The sequence below is a fragment of the Bos indicus genome, chromosome 2 (genome assembly GCF_029378745.1).
Source record: "Bos indicus isolate NIAB-ARS_2022 breed Sahiwal x Tharparkar chromosome 2, NIAB-ARS_B.indTharparkar_mat_pri_1.0, whole genome shotgun sequence".
In the NCBI taxonomy this organism is placed as follows: Eukaryota; Metazoa; Chordata; class Mammalia; order Artiodactyla; family Bovidae; genus Bos; species Bos indicus.
This window is the reverse complement of record NC_091761.1, coordinates 38,871,023-38,891,011: the sequence shown is the minus strand read 5'-3', so window position 1 is coordinate 38,891,011 and position 19,989 is coordinate 38,871,023. Positions and strand designations below refer to the sequence as shown.

Genomic DNA, 19,989 nt, shown 5'->3' with positions numbered 1-19,989 from the left:
CAGCATTCTCACAAATTTTCTTGAATGGTTCAGTGTTCAGAATTTGGCCACTAGTCAGTATTGTTAACCCCGTGAAAAAACTGACATCTTCCTACAATAATAATAAGTTTATTATACTTTCCTCTTTTATTAGTTCTGGACTGAAATCATTTATATCATCTTGAAGACTACAACAAGAGAAGGCTCAGAACCGGGGCGGGGGAAGGGGGGGAAACATTTCTCTATATTTGCTTAAAAAAAAAACCCTAGTGGTGGGAAAGATTGAAGGCAAAAGGAAAAGAGGGCAGCAGAGGATGATACGGTTAGATAGCAACACTGATTCAATGGACATGAATCGGAGCAAACTCCAGGAGACAGTGAAGGACAGGAAGCCTGGCGTGCTGCATCCATGGGGTCACAAAGAATCAGACACGACAGCGAGTGAACAACAATCTATTTTTAATTTATAAGGACTAACTGTGGAAGGCCTATTATAGTTTGTATGGTTTGTTTCAGCCTGATTTTGTCCTGATAAGTACCATTAACAAGGGTGGGGACCATTCAGCTATGCAGTGGGCTGCCTTCTCGTGGAAGAGAACAATAAACTTGATATGCCCAAGCATTCTCAACCTCTCAACTATACTGTACTCATATTTTCTTAATTTATTTTCATTATCTCCATTTGCTTGGCTTTTATCCTTATTTCAGATGTAAAGTACTTAGGTAGGTCATATCATGCTATCTGTAAATCATAATGTGTTTATATTTAAAAACATTATTCTTGCTATCAATACTCATCAGATTATGTCTCATATTTATATATGTGGAAGCATATATGTATACTTATATGAAGGGCAGATGGGATTAAATACCTCACTTCTGTTCAGAATTACTTGTAGCCTTTGGGCCTTTTAGGGGATGTATTCATTTTATTTCTACCCCAACACCTAGCACAGGGTTTGGAATAGAATGCAACCATATAAACAGCTAAACAGAAAAACAGAAGTAAACCACTAGATAACAATACAATCAAGTAAGTGGTAGTGGGAGATGCAAAGTTTTATAAAAGAGTCTTCAACTCTGTCCATTAAATTAAATATTCATAGGAAAAGCTCAAGGGTAGACTTTTAAAAATATAAAATAAAATTTAAAATGGAAGAAAACAAACAAGGATTAAAAAAAAAAAAAACCACCTTAACTCTAAAACAGCAAGAACCATAGCAAAAGAACTAATAGAAAACAAAGTCAGTCAAACTCTAGCTAATTGACCTGATTAACATGGAAATATCTGCCTAGAATAATATGATATGCAGAGCAGATACTCAGCTCTTGCGGACTGACTTGGGTCATCAGTGAAACAAAGAAAAAAGTCAGACTAAATCAAATTATGAATTAGTTCCCACTCTGGATCAGCAATGAGCCTGTCATAGGCACTTAACATTAAATACACAACTGCTAAATGAATGAATAGTTCATTTTCATTCATTTAGCAGGAATTAATGAATTCTTAAAGTTTTGAGACTTTTTCCTCACCAATTTTAAATACACCTTTGCTAAGCAAATAATCATAGCATTGATGAGAATCTCAAGATTTCATCTCATCCTCCATTAACCTGCCTTCTAAATCAAAAAAATCATTCTAGATAGGTTCAAATACAAAATTAAGTCCACAAGACAAATCCAAGACCTCTGTAGAAAAGGAAATTTCCCCACCTCTCTTGGGCTAACCTTTCTACTCTAGCTAATTAGATTAAAATGGAAATTTCTACCTAGCACAGCATGAGATGCAGAGCAGAAACTCAGTTCTTGTGGACTGACTTGGGTTCAGTGAGAAAAAGAAAAAACTCAAACTAAATCAAATTATAAATTAGTTTCCACTCTGGATCAGCAATGAGCCTGTCATAGGCACCTAACATTTAAATTAAAACCATCAAATTCTCTGACACATGCCACATCCAGACACAGTACCTACTTGTTTTTGATCTGAACTCTCAGACTCAGGCAATGTGGAATGTTCTTAGGGTTCAACCAAAAGAATGTTCTTAGGGTTCAACCAAACTATCTGTCTAAGTGAAAAGAAGTATGTCTGAAGTCTTATCAAAGATTTTACATTTTAGAACAAGTTTTGTCTGCAGCCCTCTCCCTGGAGTGAGCAGCCTTCTTTTAGAATCTGACCAGTGGAGTCTCTGCTCCCTAGACTGCCCTCCCAACCCGAGTCTTTTCTCGGGGCTGGAGGGATGACACCAAAACTCTTGAATGAGGAACTGGTATGCAACAAACAGCATATGCTGGCAACAGCTGTCTTTTATTACACATTATCTAATATGAGAAATCTAGGTTTAGCAATTTGGCAGGGCTGCAAACTACACATTCAATTATGTCTCCTGAGAAGACAAAGCTCCTTAACCCCTTGCTAGCTTCTGATCCCTGGGGTGGGAAGATCCTCTGGAGAAGGGAATGGCTACCCACTCCAGTATTCTTGCCTGGAGAATTTCATGGACAGAGGAGCCTGGTGGGCTACAGTCCATGGGGTCACAAATAGTCGGACATGACTGAGCAACTAACGCTTTCACTTTTTTTCAGCTTCTAATATAAAGATGCCTGGGGTTTGGGCTGAGGATCCCACTCTTGGGTTTTTAGTCAGGTGATTTAAAAGCTTACCAAAAAATGTAACGTAGTTTTTGCTGCTATGAGATGATTCACAAGGTCCCTCTTTAGTGGGAAACAAATACCAAATATTTCAACAGTCAGTTTGCAAAAAATAGGAATACTCTGTAGCAGAGCCAGATATTCAGCCCTGTAGAGGAGCTTGTAGGTTCATACTGTAGATACTTCTGCTGCTAAGTAACAGCCTGCTACTTCCTCTCCCCACTGTGTACTCATTTCCTGAAAGTGTCATGAGTGGGGGAAGGGGCAGATACCTATTCACAGATGAGATATTTTTGTTGTTTGTTTCAAAAGTCCACAAATTATGTGTTCTGCTCCCTTTCCAGTACCCTACCTCATTCTCCCAATTCTTCCATGAATACAGGTTTTTCCCCTTTTCGAGTCAGGAAGCTTAGAATAACATGGCTCTGCAGAAATATTTTAAGGCTAACAAAATAATGGAGCTGAACTCAATTTCTTAACTGTAAGTGCTCTTGCGGAATGTAAATACTGTACAACTTTGCAGCTTCTCAAGAAAATCTTATTGTGGGCTCATGAATCTCTTTCAAGAAAAATTTTTGGATATATTCTCTAAGCGCACTACAATATGGATTAGAGAATACTTATCAAATTCTTTTGTGATGAAGTTAACAGTTTTCTACTAAAAGTATTCATTAAATGATCAAAATATCTTGTTGTCATCAAGAACACTTAGGAATTTTGGTGACAGATGAGTGTGTGGCCAGAAATAAAATAAAAGCTCCTGAAGGGCAGAATCCATCTCAAAAATACATACAAAGTCAGCACAATATTCTATATCTGACTTATAACTGAAATCACCCTTCCAGAAGTTGTCCATTTAGTAATAATTTGATAACCAAAGAAAAGCAAACAAAGAGAAGCAGTTTGTGGTTCCACGAATGCAGATTCAGTCTTCCCCTCTGTTTGTCAGTTTTTCTCTATAGCATTCGGTGAAAACTGCTTTCCAAGGGTGACCTACTGCCCTTGAGGAAATGGGTGTAAGGCCTATGGCTACTCTCAGTATCACAACATTCATCAAGATAACCTTACTTCATACCATCTCCTTCCTACAGCATTTTCCATTGCAGGGATTTTTTTTCCCTAAAACTGTGTTCAAAAGTAGGAGACCGCACTGGGAGTATGTCACCTCCTACAAATACAGGTATTGAGATAATATAAACACAGAGAAATCTATTTTTAAATAATGTTGAGTGCAAACACCCCAATGATTCTGAAGATTAATCTGAAACTACGGGCTAACCAGATACAGCTTTGCAGAAACCAGAGCCAACGATAACAAGAAGTATGAATTGTTGACGTCAGCACTGAAAGGGTTGAAAATAACAGTGGGCAGAAAACACCTGCTGTGGGATTGCTTCACAGGGATCTCGTTGCCTGCAATGCAGTCAGTGCCAAATGAAGAGTTATTCTCTAAAGACCAGTTAAAGGAAATGAACATCCATTTGGAAAATTCTAAACGGTTGGAATAAACTTGCATCAAGTCTCATTGATGATAATTGTACAGAATTAAATATATCATATACAAATGCTTTGTTTTGCTTTTTATTTTCCTTAAGTAAATTTCACAATGGTAACAAAAAGCCATCTAAATAGGAGGAGTCTCACCACAGGAAAGAATAAGAGGAAAGGGAGAAGAAAGGACTTACAAAAGATGTGAACATATAAATAAAATAATTGGTGAGGAAGTGTGTGTGTATGTGTACATAGATATTCAGATTACACACACACACACACCACATCTGTATCTCATATACCTAAATCATTCTCATCTTCTCCCATAACCTCCCTGATTGCTTCTTTGCAGTTCATGCTTTCTTTACTCAGACTTAAAACCAAATGTGGCTCCCTCTTCTTCACTGCTTTTCACAGCCAAGTCTTTGTGTCTCTTCTCCATTCCTTCAGTTCCTCTTTCTCCAACTACTGCAAAAATTGCTCCCGCACCACTAGTCTCTACCCACTTACCAACAAGCAAGTTTCCACAGTAAGGTTCTGGACTGAACCTTAGACTGAAAACCTTGTATTCAGTCATGCTCAGTTGGTTCCCTGTGTGCTGATCAGATTACTACTTCCTCGGGGTAAGTGTCCAAGTCTTATGAAAAGCAGCCCAGCTCTGAAGTCTCCCCTCCTCTCCCACACAGACACTTATCGGGTCCACCTAACACAGTGATGTACTGTTACTTAAACTGCCCTAAGGGCCCCAAGATCTGTACCTCAGCATTTTAATTATTCCTTTGCTCTGGAATACCCATCAATATCCAGTATATCTATCCTTGAAGGTTGTATTCAGACATGTACTTGGGTTAGAGCATGTATGTTACTTTATATTGTATAACACCTACTTGTTCTGTCTACTCAATCGTAAACCCTATAAGGCCAGGAAATTTTCCTTCTCATCTTTATACACCCAACACTGCTATACACCTGAAAAGTGAATAAAGGTTTTGGTACTTCCCACAGGGGCTTTATTTTCAGACAGTAACTCGATAGGAATGTTTTTTATTAAACTTAATGTCATAAAGGCACTTTGGAATTGAAAAAGATCAATCATCCAAACCAGAACAAATTATTCCCTTATCTCTTTTGAAACATACCAAAGAATCAGCTATGTGCATCCCTGAAAAAAGATCATGACTCTTCCACTATGCTATAACTCTGTAATCCTGAAATTAGAAGGCTTAAGAGGAACATACAATGTGCATGCAAGATTTAAGGGAAAACTTCATGCTTTAAAAAAATTCTAAATATTTTTGTATTCAGATGTGTACGTGGAGCATTATAGCAAGCTAACTAACCAAAATCTAAAGAGATTTTTTGGTTTAATTCTTTTTTACAAGTTGGAAATTGAAAAAAACTTGCAATAAATCGAGTTGGACATGGATTTTCCCAAATGAGTTTTCCTCTCTAGGGAAATACTTTGCAATCACAATTAAAATAATAACATAATTACTGAGTTATTTAGCACATACTACATATCAGTCATTCTATTAAACACTGTGCATTTCTTCACTTACACCACAGAAGAGCTCCACAGGATGGTTCTATTACTATCTTCATTTCAGAAAAAAAGCAAACTGAATCTTAGAGAAGAAAATGACTTACTCAAGGTTCCACAGCTACTAAGTGGCAGATCTTGCACTCATTTATCCAATAAAAGTCTTAATTCCCAATAGTGTGAGGTACATGCCAGTGCTCAGAACTAAAGATAATTTTGTCAACAAAACTTACACTAAAAAATAATGTATTCGCCTTGGATTATGAATTGACATGACTATTAGAGACTGGGAGAGAGTCTGGGAGGGAAGGACTCAATGGGAGACATACAAGAAAAAGGAACAATAATTCTCAAACTGGTTGTGCCTACAATACACACCATCTTCAAGTTGATATGCTTAATGATTTTTAATTCATCAGAATACCTCTTGTAGTGAGAAAATAATCTTCTTTCAGGTTTTGCTTAAGAATGTTTTCTTATGGTCTTAAATCTTAAGACTTAATGACTAGAGTGTGAGTTCTCTGGGCTCCTTGCCTCTCTCTTTACCCATACTCTGAGCCACTAATTTCAAAGGATCTGAAATAACATTTTTAACATGCAGTCAGACAAACATATCACTCTGCTCTCAAGAGAACAAGAACACTGTAAAAGGTAAAAAATAGCACTCATACCTGCTTTCTTCCCCGAGGCAAAGTAGCCACAGTATCTGCCAGCATTTGAAGCCTTCTATTATCATCATCCACGGTAAAACTGCCTGTGAGTGTGGAGTAAGAGCTATGCCCTGGACCAGCGCAGTACTCCATGAAATTGCCATTGCTGTTCTGTTTCCTGAGCTTTTGTAAAGACATTGTGAGTAAAGATAACTCCAGCTAGCACATGGTTGAGTGGCCTTGCAGGGTGGGGGAAGCTAAAAGTATAACCCTCTGACAAGTAATCAAAAGTAGCAAAGCAGAAAGAGCCCATGTGACTTCTGTGGTTTGAGGTTACTTGTTACACAAACACTATTTTGCAGTTCACTCCCATTTCTCAGTGTTTTTTTCTTTAGGGCCCTGAGAGAAGGCTAGTTTTTAGCATTAAAATAAATAGATTTATATTTTTTTTCTCTCCAAACAGCCAGAACTCTTACGCTTTCACGTTCTATGGCAAGTTGTGTTCAAAACATCGTCTACCTTTTTTGTAAAAGAAAAAAAAAATTTCCCCCAATTCTGTTTGACATCCACTCTCCTACTTAACATGGTCCAGTGTAGTGTAAAGGTCAGGATGTGCGGATACTGATTCCTCATGGGTATAAGCAAGACCTACAGGGTCCAGTCACAATGTCCTCTCACGAAGTCCTTGTAATGTACTTTCGCCAAAGTACATCTTAGCTCATTAATGTTCATGAAAAAACATTATATCTGCCACTTGGGCTGTGACCATTCAGCATTCCTCTGGTTGTACTTCCACTAGTTCATCCTCACTAAAATTATCCATCATGTCTACAAAAAGCAATGGGAGGGGAAGCACATTTAGAGCACAAAGTTGGCCATGTCTTAGACTAGACTTAGTTACAACATCAGCAAGTGGTCCAAGGGAGGAATGGAGAGGGCATAAAAGTAACAGGCAAACCAAACACGCACAAGAACATTTCCATTTGGTCCCTGCCAATGCATATGCACCAAGGGCAACAACGTGAATTACTCTCTTTCACTGATGCTTTTATTGGTGGAAGTTGGAGAAATGCAGTTTTAAGGAAATTAGTTTCAGAGGAGGAGCAGGAGACATAAATAGAAGAAAGATTCAAAATAAAATCAAAATGAGAAGTTTTGTATAGTATAAAAAGTGAATTGTCATTTTCAAAATCATTGGGAAGTTCAATAGTAGAATATTAAAGAGTCAAAAGTCTTTAAAATGGAAGTCAAAGCAAATTCAGCTCAAGCAAAATCTGCCAAATGTAAATCATAAAATCTTCAGAGTTAATGGTGCTTAAGAGATGGAGTCACCTAGGAAATTTTTAAAACCCTATCACAGCATGACTCATTACGATTGGAACTAGATAATGACACGAACAAAATGATGTCTCCAAAGACCTGAATGAATGAAGGAAAGTCATTCAGTCATGTCTGACTCTTTGCTTCCCTATGGACTGTAGCCTGCCAGGCTCTTCTGTCCATGGGGATTTTCCAAGTCAGAATACTGGAGTGGGTAGCCATTCCTTTCTCCAGGGGATCTTCCTAATCCAGGAATCGAACCCAAGTCTCCCATATTGCAGGCGATTCTTTACCGTCTGAGCCACCAGGGAAGCCCTATAAAGATCTAAATCAGGGATGACAAACACATATGCCTTCAAGGTTCAGTTGGATAACATAATACAAATGTGTAATACAAAAGGGAGTGGTAGAGACTTTGGCAACTAATGAATACAGTCAGTTATAAAGACATTTATGGGGTGTGTGTGTGTGTGAGAGAGAGCGAGAGAGAAGAGAGAGAGATTGAGTTTTAAAGTATCTCCAGGTTACTATAAGGTACATGAAGTAAATTAACACTATTACTTGAGGACAGCAGTCCACCTGTCTTCTGGGAATTTTATAAAATTAGGTAAATATTTTAATATTTCAAGATACCAAATATAAATGACATGTTTGTCTGATATAAAGACACTAAGCCAACCAACAATCAGGTTTTACAGACAGATGTTAAAATTGAATCAAGTTGTGTGATACTAATCTTAAGCTAGTATAAATTATAGAAATCTATTGAAAGAATAGATTCTAGAGAAATATATTAAATTCAGAAATTGGAAAATAAAAATTTTACTAGATTTATGAAATGTGTTTAACTAGTAGAATATTTTAGATCATGAGATCCATGGCTGTAAAATCAGAGTCAAGGGCAAATTTGACATTCAGCCAGTACATACCAGTATGGTCACCCTTGTTAATTACATGTGAGAGGGTAACAGGCAGGAAGGCCAGGGGTCTCCAAATGGAGGAAATAAGACTGCAAGTGTCAGACATTTTTATCTCTCTTAAGCGGCAGGAGGAAACAAACTAGCAATATTTTTTTCCTTCTCTATACAAATTTAAAAGGAGGTTTCTCTTAAAATACTATGTTGCCATAATGACACCTGGTTTCACCTGAAGTTAACCAATACATTTCTCTTATGGAAATGTCTGTCTTAAGCTATGCTAATGTACTATGCATTTACCCCCAGACTCTGTCTTCAAGTCGGTTCCGCCTCTTGGCTCAGAACCTACTTGACAAACCAGTATGTTATACTCAGATATTGTTCCCCTAATCTATGTAAATGAAAATATTTGTATGGTGGTCTGCCCTTCTTCAAGATTCAAGTTAATCATTTTATGGCCCAGGATAAACCATTTGGTGCCAAGATTATCCCAAAATGCATCTTATGGGTGAGGGGCCTGGTGCCATTCTGAATTTTAAGACATTCCTTTCTTTCATTAACAGACTGCTAGTGACTATATAACATCCAGCTGAAGACTAGCAGAGGGGTACCTTCTGCCCTCTTCTGATGCCTATGTCAGAAGCTTTCTCTATCTCCTTTATACTTTAATAAAACTTTATTACACAAAAGCTCTGAGCGATCAAGCCTCGTCTCTGGCCCCGGATTGAATTCATCTTCTCCGGGGGCCAAGAATCCTGGTGTCTTTTCGTGATTCAGCAACAACCTTTCACATGTTTATGACTTTGTCTATTTTGATCAAAATAGATCAGTTCCCTGTTCTGATTATCAGGACATGTATCACACTAATTAGTAAATATTTTAATAACTTCATTTTTCAGTCTCTCAGTTGTGTCGAATTCTTTGTGACCCCATGGACTGCTGCATGTCAGGCTTCCCTGTCCTTCACAATCTCCCTGAGTTTGCTCAAACTCATGTCTACGGAGTCGATGATGCCATCCAACTATCTCATCTTCTGTTGCCCTCTTATCCTCCAGCCCTCAATCTTTCCCAGTATCAGGGTCTCTTCCAATGAGTAGGCTCTTCATATCAGATGGCCAAAGTATTGGAGTTTCAGCTTCAGCATCAATCCTTCCAGTAAATATTCAGGATTGATTTCCATTAAGATTGACTGGTTTGATCTCCTTGCTGTCCAAGGGACTCTCAAGAGTCTTCTCCAGCACCACAGTTAGAAATTTTTTATTTTAATAACTACCCTGATCAAAAGCATCCTTTGTGATAAATGTGGGGGAAAACTAATGTTTCCATACAAATGTGATTTCAACCTTCAAATCTTGATTTACAAAGATTTTCTACTATTTACTTCATTTTCTATAAAATTGCCACTAAGATAATTATAATACCCTGAAACCATCTTCCCCTTCATCATCCCCTTTATTTCAAAATAAAATGAAACCAGATCAAGTTATCTACCTACTCAGAAAAATTCAGGAGTACCTCATTGTCTATAAAACAAATAAAAGATTCCAAGTTCTTATCTAACTTCATCTCTGAAATGTCATATACTTTTTAAGATACATCAGTAGTTTATGGATGGCAGGTCTTACACCTCTGAAGCAAGGTCCTGGAGTGACACTGTGTGCTGCCGACAGAAGGCAAGACACGGTGACTGCCTTCATTCTCATATCACTTTTTCAGATCATTCTTTTAAGATTTAATATTTTACAGTTAGATTATAAAGCTAATTGTACACGAGTCTGTTTCTACACTAATTTCCTCTAACCACCTCATGTTCTATATCTAACATTCTCATATCACTTTTTTCAGATCATTCTTTTAAGACTTAACATTTTACAGTTAGATTATAAAGGTAATTTAACTTATATGCAGAGTACATCATGAGAAATGCTGGGCTGGAGGAAGCACAACCTGGAATCCAGATTGCTGGGAGAAATATCAATAATCTCAGATATGCAGATGACACCACCCTTATGGAAGAAAGTGAAGAAGAACTAAAGAGCTTCTTCATGAAAGTGAAAGAGGAGAGTAAAAAAGTTGGCTTAAAGCTCAACATTCAGAAAACTACGACCATGGCATCCGGTCCCATCCCTTCATGGCAAATCAATGGGGAAACAGTGGAAACAGTTTATAAAGTCAATGCTGACTTTATTTTTCTGGGCTCCAAAATCACTGCAGATGGTGATTGCAGCCATGAAATTAAAAGATGCGTACTTCTGGAAAGGAAAGTAATGAGCAACCTAGATAGCATATTCAAAAGCAGAGACATTACTTTGTCAACTAAGGTCCATCTAGTCAAGGCTATGGTTTTTCCAGTGGTCATGTATGGATGTAAGAGTTGGACTATAAAGAAAGCTGAGCACAGAAGAACTGATGCTTTTGAACTGTGGTGTTGGAGAAGACTCTTGAGAGTCCCTTGGACTGCAAGGAGATCCAACCAGTCCATTCTAAAGGAGGTCAGTCCTGGGTGTTCATTGGAAGAGTTGATGCTGAAGCTGAAACTCCAATACTTTGGTCACCTCATGCGAAGAGCTGACTCATTGGAAAAGACCCTGATGCTGGGAAAGATTGAGGGCAGGAGGAGAAGGGGATGACAGAGGATGAGATGGCTGGATGGCATCACCGACTCAAAGGACATGGGTTTGAGTGAACTCCGGGAGTTGGTGATGGACAGGGAGGCCTGGTGTGCTGCAGTTCATGGGGTCACAGAGTCAGACACAACTGAACGACTGAACTGAACTGAACTGATAAAGCTAATTGTACACAAGTCTGTTTGTACACTAATTTCCTCTAACCTCATGTTCTATATGAACACCTATATCCAGGTGTTCAGTAAATGTTTGTTAATAGAAATAAAAGGGTAGAGGAGAAGATATTTAACAAAATTAATTCAACAACATTGTTCTAAAGCATCAAAGATGAAAAACTAAACTGGCAGAAAATTTTGTGCTATTAACCCATATTCCAAAGTTCTATAATTTCTATAAACAGTGATCTGAAAGATGTGGACAGAATTTTTTACAGTATTCAAACTAGTCAAAAGTCTTAAGATGAGATCCAGTTTATTTTACCAGTGCTATACTAAATTTTCAAGATAAATACAAATCTTATATTAATTGTCCAAGAGCATAAAACAAGATGCATTCTCTAAAGCTAATTCATCTGATCCTGCCTGAGAATCCCATAGACAGAGGAGACTGGCCAGCTATAGTTCATAGGATCACAGAGTCAGACACGACTGAAGAGACTTAGCATGCGTACACAAACTATACATAGAAGGCATAAATGAAGGAAGGAGGAAAAGAAAGGAGAGAGAAAATTAAGCTAATCTCACTTATTAATTCTGATACAAATGTCCTAATAAAAATATCAAATTGAGCCAAATACTGTATTAAAAATAATACTTCTCAACACAGTAGGATGTATCCCAGGAATATAAAGATACTTCAACATTAGGATACAAAATATTGACATAAATCACTAAATCTCCAGATGAAAGAAAAAATTCAGTGCAATAGACACCAAGACTGGTATGATTTCTTTGCTTTGAAACATCCTAAGTAAGTTAGGAATAGAAGGAAAACTTTCTTAACATAATGAAAAGTATCTGTCAGGAACACCCACCAAAGTGTTGAAATTATTTCTAATACAGTGAGAAGAAAAGAAGAGATGACAGTAACCCTCACCAATGATCACTGCTGTACTTCATATCACAAATAGGAGGTATAGAATTTGTAAAGAAAGAAACTAAACCGTAAGATTTGCTTGTGACATGGCTGCATAACTAGAATATCCAAGACAACCCACTGAAGAACAGACTTAGTAAGATAATTTTCCTAAATGTAAGATTCAAAGGGTATATAAAGAGAAATAAATTTCTCATATAGCAGCAAGGGATGATATGAACTTGTAATAACAGAGGAAAGGAACACTAACAAAATAGCCAAAATTTCATAAAACAGGAATGAACTTAGCAAGCATTTTTAATATTTTATGAAAAACATTATCAAGTCCAGAGCAAGGGAAAAAAATACCATGTTCCCGTATGAGAAAGTCCTTCTTGTAAAGATGTCTATTATCTTCAAATTTTCTAAAATATTCAATATACTGAATTCAAAATCTACATAGGTTTTGTTAGCTTGCTAGTTTATAAAATTTGACACATATTCTTACACCCATCTGAAAGAGAAAGTGCACAAGACTAAGAAGAATTTGAAAATAATGATAGGGGATAGAGGTAAGGTGAACATTGAGAAAAGTACCCTATTCGGGTATCAGTTCAGTTCAGTTCAGTTGCACGGTTACGTCCGACTCTGCGACCCCATGAATCGCAGCATGCCAGGCTTCCCTGTCCATCACCAACTCCCAGAGTTCACTCAAACTCATGTCCATCGAGTCGGTGATGCCATACAACCATCTCATCCTCTGTCGTCCCCTTCTCCTCCTGCCCCCAATTCCTCCCAGCATCAGAGTCTTTTCCAATGAGTCAACTCTTCGCATGAGGTGGCCAGAGTATTGGAGTTTCAGCTTCACCATCAACCCTTCCAATGAACACCCAAGACTGACCTCCTTTAGAATGGACTGGTTGGATCTTCTTGCAGTCCAAGGGACTCTCAAGAGTCTTCTCCAGCACCACAGTTCAAAAGCATCGATTCTTCTGTGCTCAGCTTTCTTCACAGTCCAACTCTCACATCTATACATGACCACTGGAAAAACCATAGCCTTGACTAGACAGAACTTTGTTGGCAAAGTAATGTCTCTGCTTTTGAATATGCTGTCTAGGTTGGTCATAACTTTCCTTCCAAGGAGTAAGCGTCTTTTAATGTCATGGCTGCAGTCACCATCTGCAGTGATTTTGGAGCCCAGAAAAATAAAGTCAGCCACTGTTTCCCCATCGATTTGCCATGAAGTGATGGGACCAGATGCCATGATCTTAGTTTTCTGAATGTTGGGCTTTAAGCTAACTTTTTTTTACTCTCCTCTTTCACTTTCATCAAGAGGCTTTTTAGTGCCTCTTCACTTTCTCCCATAAGGGTGGTGTCATCTGCATATCTGAGGTTATTGATATTTTGGGTATAGAAAACGTTAAAAGAGGATTGTGTGGTCAGATAGGATAGGTAAATGAAAAGAATACTGAAAAATCAAATATTGTCAATAAATAGAAAATCCCAAAACATATCCATGCATATTCATAGATGTATTATATCATTAACCTACTTGAATTCGTTAGGAAAAGAATAGCCCTTCCAATAAATGGGATTGGTACCTGTATGGAAACAATTAAGTTATAGTCTTTTATTAAGTTATAAAAATAATTCCAGATGACTTAAGGAGCTAAATGTAAAAATAATTTTTTGATGTAGATATTTTTTAAAGTCTTTACTGAATTTGTTACAATATTGCTTCTGCTTTATGTTTTTGGCCATAAGGCATGTGGGATCTTAGCTCCCCAATCAGGGATCGACTCCCTCTGCATTGGAAGGCTAACTCTTAACCACTGGACACCCAAGAAAGTCCCTAAAAATAACTTAAAATATTCAAAGTAATAACAGAAAAATATAGAGTATTTCAGTAAGAGTAGATTAGAAAGTTCAGAGAGCATTAGTAACATAAATGTTAAAAACTTCTATTCAGTGGAAGCTATAATATACCTAGGCTAATGCTAAATGACAACAAGAAATTATTTGTTATACATAATTGGTTAAAGGCCATAATACATAAGGAATGTTTAAATTATTCTTTGAAGAAAAGTATTTATAAATGAGTAAAGACTCTGAAGAGATAACTTACAAAGAAAGCTCAAATCAATAATATACTTATTAAAGGATGTTCAAACATACAAGTAATCAGGAAAGTAAAACTTGAAAAAACAGTTAGAGACTAACTGTTGCCCACCAAAAACTGAACAAAAAGTTAAAACTGGTGGTATCCAGTACTGGTGAAGTTACAATCAAATGGGCTCTTAGAACTTTGTAGGAATATAAATCAATAAAATTTTATTAGTGGAGCAATTTGACAGTGCGTTTCCCAAACGACACTAGTATCAAAGAACCTGCCTGCCAAGGCAGGAGACCAGGTTCAATCCCTGGGTTGGTAAGATCCCATGGAGGAGGGCATGGCAACCCTCTCCAGTAATCTTGCCTGGATAATCCCATGGACAGAGGAGCCTGGAGGCCTTCGGTCCACAGGGTCTCAAAGAGTCAAATACTACTGAAGCACGCCGGCACACAATTCAACAGCATTGTGTTGACTTAGCAGGCAGGCACACAATTCAACTGCAGGCACGCAATTAAACAGTGTCAAAATTTTTAAATGTGTTCCAACAATTCTACTTTTAAGAATTTATTCTACAAAAGTACTCTTACATGTGCAGAAAACAAGTATGTTTCTTGTGACGTTGTTTGTAATTGTGAAAAATTGATGTTTTAATGAATATCAATTGAGAAATAGCTAATAACTTATGATAATTTAATTCAGTGGAATACTAGGCACTCATTGAAAAGTATAGACAATTATGTGTAAAATCATTTTTAAGACAAATAAAAGTAGGGGGAAAGGAGAACCATGGGCACAATATGATCCCATTTATTCTTTTTTCTTAAAGAAAGATCACGTATCTATATGTACTCAGTCACTCAGTCATGTCCAACTCTTTGCTACCCCATGGACTGTAGCCTGTCAGGCTCCTCTGTCCATGGGATCCTCCTTGCAAGAATACTGAAGTAGGTTGCCATTTCCTCCTCCAGGGGATCTTTCCAACCCAGGGATCTCACCCTCTTCTCCTGTGTCTCCTGCATTGCAGGCAGATTCTTTTAACACTGAGCCACATACAGTAACATGTATAAACATAAAAAAGATTACACAATCTGGATTGTCCCCCACTTAAAATGGTCTGACTTAGAATTTTTCAACTTTACATTGATGTGAAAGTGGCATTCAAAAGAAACCAAGACTCTTGAGAGCCCTTTGGACCACAAGGAGATCCAATCAGTCAATCCTAAAGGAAATCAGTCCTGAATATTCTTTAGAAGGACTGATACTGAAGCTGAAACCCCAATACTTTGGTCATCTGATTTTGTGAAGAATGTGAAGAACTGACTCATTTGAAAAGACCCTGATGCTGGGGAAGATTGAAGGTGGGCAGAGAAGTGGATGACAGAGGATGAGATGGTTGGATGGCATCACTGACTCAATGGACATGAGTTTGAGTAATCTCTGGGAGTTGGTGATGGACGGGGAGGCCTTACGTACTGAATTCCATGGGGTCACAAATAGTCAGACATGACTGAGCAACTGAACTGACTGATACTTTGAATTATGAAATTTGATTGTCAGGCTAGTGACATAGGAAATAATACTTGTGATGCTGGGCAAGGCAACACCCCACGGCTCCCAGTCAGCCATGTCATCATGAGGATAAACAATCAATACATCTACAACCATTCTATTTCTCACTTTCAGTATAGTACTCAACAAATTACATGAAATATTCAACATAACATAGACTTTATGTTAAATGATTTTGCCCAACTATAGGTAAATAAATTTTTCTGAGAACATTTAAATTCAGCTGGGCTCAGCTATGCTGTTCGGTAGATTAGATGTATCAAATGTATCAACTAACAATATTTTCAGTTTACAGTAGGTCTATTAGGACATAACCTCATTGCATGGAGAGGAATATCTGCATATACTAATCTGTTAACAGTGGTTACCTCTGGAGGAGTTGAGGGAAGAGTTAACGTGAAAGTGTTAGCCACTCAGTCATACCTAACTCTTGGCAACCCCCTGCACTGTAAGACTCCTCTCTCCATGGAGTCCTCCAGGCAAGAATACTGGAATGGGTTGCTATTCCCTTCTCCAGGGGATCTTCCTGACCCAGAGATCAAACCCAGGTCTCCCGCATTTCAGGCAGATTCTTTAACATATGAATCACCAGGGAAGAATATGGAAGGTTATGAAGGAAGACTTTCAATTTTTATTCTATATATGGTTTGCACCTTTTTAAAAAAACAAGTATGCATTCTTATTTTAGTTGGTCAACTTTTAAAATATTAATAACTCACAGAGAATTTTTTAAAAACCAATCACATATTGATGATAGTGATATCTTATGATTTTCTAGGTCCTCATATTGTTTATGCTAGTGATGAGAATTATTGTTTTATTAACTGAAGGTTTGGTATTTGTTTATAGGCTAAGGTTTTATTTTGCTTAATGGGATTTTTAGGTAATTCTTTCATATTTCTTAATCATTTTCTTCCAACCAAGTAAAATTCCTCCTCAAAAAGGACTGATAAAATTTTCATAAACTAGAATCATAAAGGAAAGTAATGCAATCATGGGCCTCTACATTTTATGCGAGCAAAGAGCATTGGTGGGTCCTATCACAAGCCACCGTTCTCAAGTTGACAGTTACCAATTGCCTAATTCAGTTCTCATTAGTCATTTAGTATCTCCACCTCCCCCACTAATGCACACAGTTCCATTTCAAAAACCAAATCTTTTATCAAAATTCAAGGTAAACAAGTGGCGATGTTGCTTCCTCTTCCCTTAACTAACACCATGTGTCACTCTTTGGGTTCAAGTTTTACTTCACTTGCTCAATAGGTGTGGACAGAGTCACCTCATAGAACCAGGAAGGACTTCAGGGCTTTAGAAAGTAACTTCTTAGAAACAATAAACCTGTCTGAGACTGGAATTTTGTGTAATACTTGAAACAATAAAATACTTACTTGACATGCAGATAATTTCCCCCTGGCTTTTTTTTTTTTTTTTTTTTCCTCTTAATTTTATTTTATTTAACTGTACAATATTGTATTGGTTTTTCCATATATCAAAATGAATCTTCCCCCTGGCTTTTGAGTAAAATCCAAAAGTTTTAGCCCGTAGTTTGAGGTTGTATATGCTCCAGCAGATCCTATGACGTCATATCAAACCATATTCTGGTCACACTGGCCTTCCTTCTAACCCTCTGAGAGATGCAGCTTCTCTTCAGGACTTTCGCACTCACACTTCCTTCTGCCCGAATCACTGTTCCCCCACCAGCCTTCGTTTGTCTTGTTTCCTCTCTCTCTCTCCATATATATATGCATGTATACACACCTTCAAATCTCAGCTCAAATACTATCTACAGAGAAGGCAATGGCAACGCACTCCAGTACTCTTGCCTGGAAGATCTCATGGATGGAGGAGCCTGGTAGGCTGCAGTCCATGGGGTCGCTAAGAGTTGGGCACGACTAAGCGACTTTACTTTCACTTTTCACTTTCATGCATTGGAGAGGGAAATGGCAACCCACTCCAATATTCTTGCCTGGAGAATCCCAGGGACAGAGGAGCCTAGTGGGCTGCCGTCTATGGGGTCACACAGAGTTGGACACGACTGAAGTGACTTAGCAGCAGCAGCAGAGAAGCCCTAAATATTCCCAACTGAGTGGAGAAAGGTATTAAACAGGCCAGGTCCAAATGGAATGGCTCCAAGAAGATCTATCACTTTGGAGTCTCTAAGCAGACACTCCTACAATCCCCTCACTACCCAGAGCTGCCTGGATTGGCCCTGCTACCTGTAGGAGACTTGCCTTTGACAATAGTAAGAATCAGCAGAGAAGGGCCAGCAGGAAGCAACTTAAGGAAGTGCTCCACACCTTCTCAGTTTTTGTTTTGAGTCTAGAAAGGTGGGTTGGGGGAGGGATGTGTGTGCACCAGAAGGAAGTACAAAAGAGAAATAAGGTGGCTTTAGAACACCAGAATCCTTTATTTTCTATCACTGTCTAATTACAATTTCAAAAAAAGATAGGAAATCTCAATTTCTTTGAGATTCAAATACAGTACAAGGAAGAACAGTATAGTAATCATCTGTATGTGTCCATAACCTAGCACAGAACCTGATTAACAATGGACATCAGTAAATATTTCTTAACTTTATTTAGTTAAAATAATAAAACCAAACAAATGCAGCACAAAATAGTAAGTATGGAAGATAAACCAATAATAATACATCCTTCTTTGGTAAATCCATGTTTGTTAGAAGAGAACAGAATCAACTATACGTAGAACTACGAGTCATCAGAAGATATCAGCTTAATTTACAGAATACTAGACTGGAAGGAAACTTAGAGCCATCTCATCTAACTCCCTTAATTTTCAGATTAAAAAAAATAAGGCCTAGAAAATTTAGGTTTTGCCAGTGTCAGAGTAATTTAATGGCAGAACAATTACTGGATCACTCGATCTCCTTCAACTCAATTCTACAAATATTTACTGAGAATATAGTCATAGTAACAGCTAGGCAATGGGCTAAAGAGTTTAATCTCATAAAACAATGAGAATAGTAATATAGTTCTCATTCTTTTCCAGGTGAAGATTCTGAGGCTAACACACTGCCTAATATTACACAGCTAATACCTAGCACAGCCAGGATTAGAATTCACAGCATCCATTTCCAATGACAGGGTTACCGCTGTGCAATACTGCCTTCCCAAATTATGCTAGCATTGTCTGGATATAAAGATGAACGAGGTATGACCCTTACCTTCATGGAGTTCATATCTGGTAGAAAAGACAGAGAAAAAATAATGTCTCATTGTGAAGCAATTAAAATAGTGGTTCTAACAACCACTATGAATTTACCATAGAAGGACAAAATAGTATTTCCTCTACTATAGTTCAACTCATAGCTTTGAGAAGTTTACAATCCATGTCTGTATATCATTAACCATAATGAAAGGAAAAGTACCAATTACTGGTTACTACATTATGGGTTAAACTATATCTCTCCAAAAGATATGTTGAAATCCTCTAACTCTCGGTATCTGTATGATTCATTTTAGAAATAAGGTCTTTACAGTTAAGATGAGGTCTTAGGGTATCCCCAATCAAACATGGTGCTTCCCAAGTGGCTCAATGGTAAAGAATCCCCCTATCAAAAAGCAGGAAACAAAGCGTCGATCTCTGGGTCAGGAAGATCTCCTAGAGTAGGAAATGGCAACCCACTCTAGTATTCTTGCCTGGGAAATCCCATGGACAGAGGAGCCTGGTGGGCTACAGTCCACGGGGTCGCAAAAGAGTCAGACAGGACTTAGGGACTAAACAACAATTCAATATGACTGGCATAAGTCCTTATAAGAGGAGGAAAATGCCATGTTCCAAACAGACACTCAGGAAGAACACAGCGTGATGACAAAGGCAGAGTTTGGATCGTCAGCTTTGTGGTTGTAAAGCAAGCAGCAGCTGTACCAACGGCCTGCACCAGGAGCTGTGAAGAGGCGAGAAAGGACTCTACCCAGTGTCCTAGAGGGCGCCTGGCCCTATGACAGCTTTTGCAGCCTCTGCAACTGTGAGGGGAAAATTCTGTTGTTTGAAGGCACTAAAATTTGTGATAATTTGTCATGGCAACTAGAAAACTCAT

The 19,989-nt window shown here is 38.0% G+C and overlaps 1 protein-coding gene across 2 annotated transcripts in view; it reads right to left on the bottom strand.

Moving 5' to 3' along the window:
- Positions 1–19,989, bottom strand: part of CYTIP (cytohesin 1 interacting protein) — an 83,225-nt gene that overhangs the window by 24,491 nt on the left and 38,745 nt on the right. Inside the window, exon 1 of one of the 2 annotated variants that reach the window (XM_019972490.2) lies at positions 6,331–6,691. The exons of the other annotated variant lie outside the window; for it this stretch is intronic. Within the exon in view, the coding sequence (XP_019828049.1) occupies positions 6,331–6,507 (177 nt within the window). The 5' untranslated portion in view covers positions 6,508–6,691. Of the gene's footprint in view, positions 1–6,330; positions 6,692–19,989 lie in introns of those variants that run through there. 2 annotated transcript variants of the gene reach the window in all.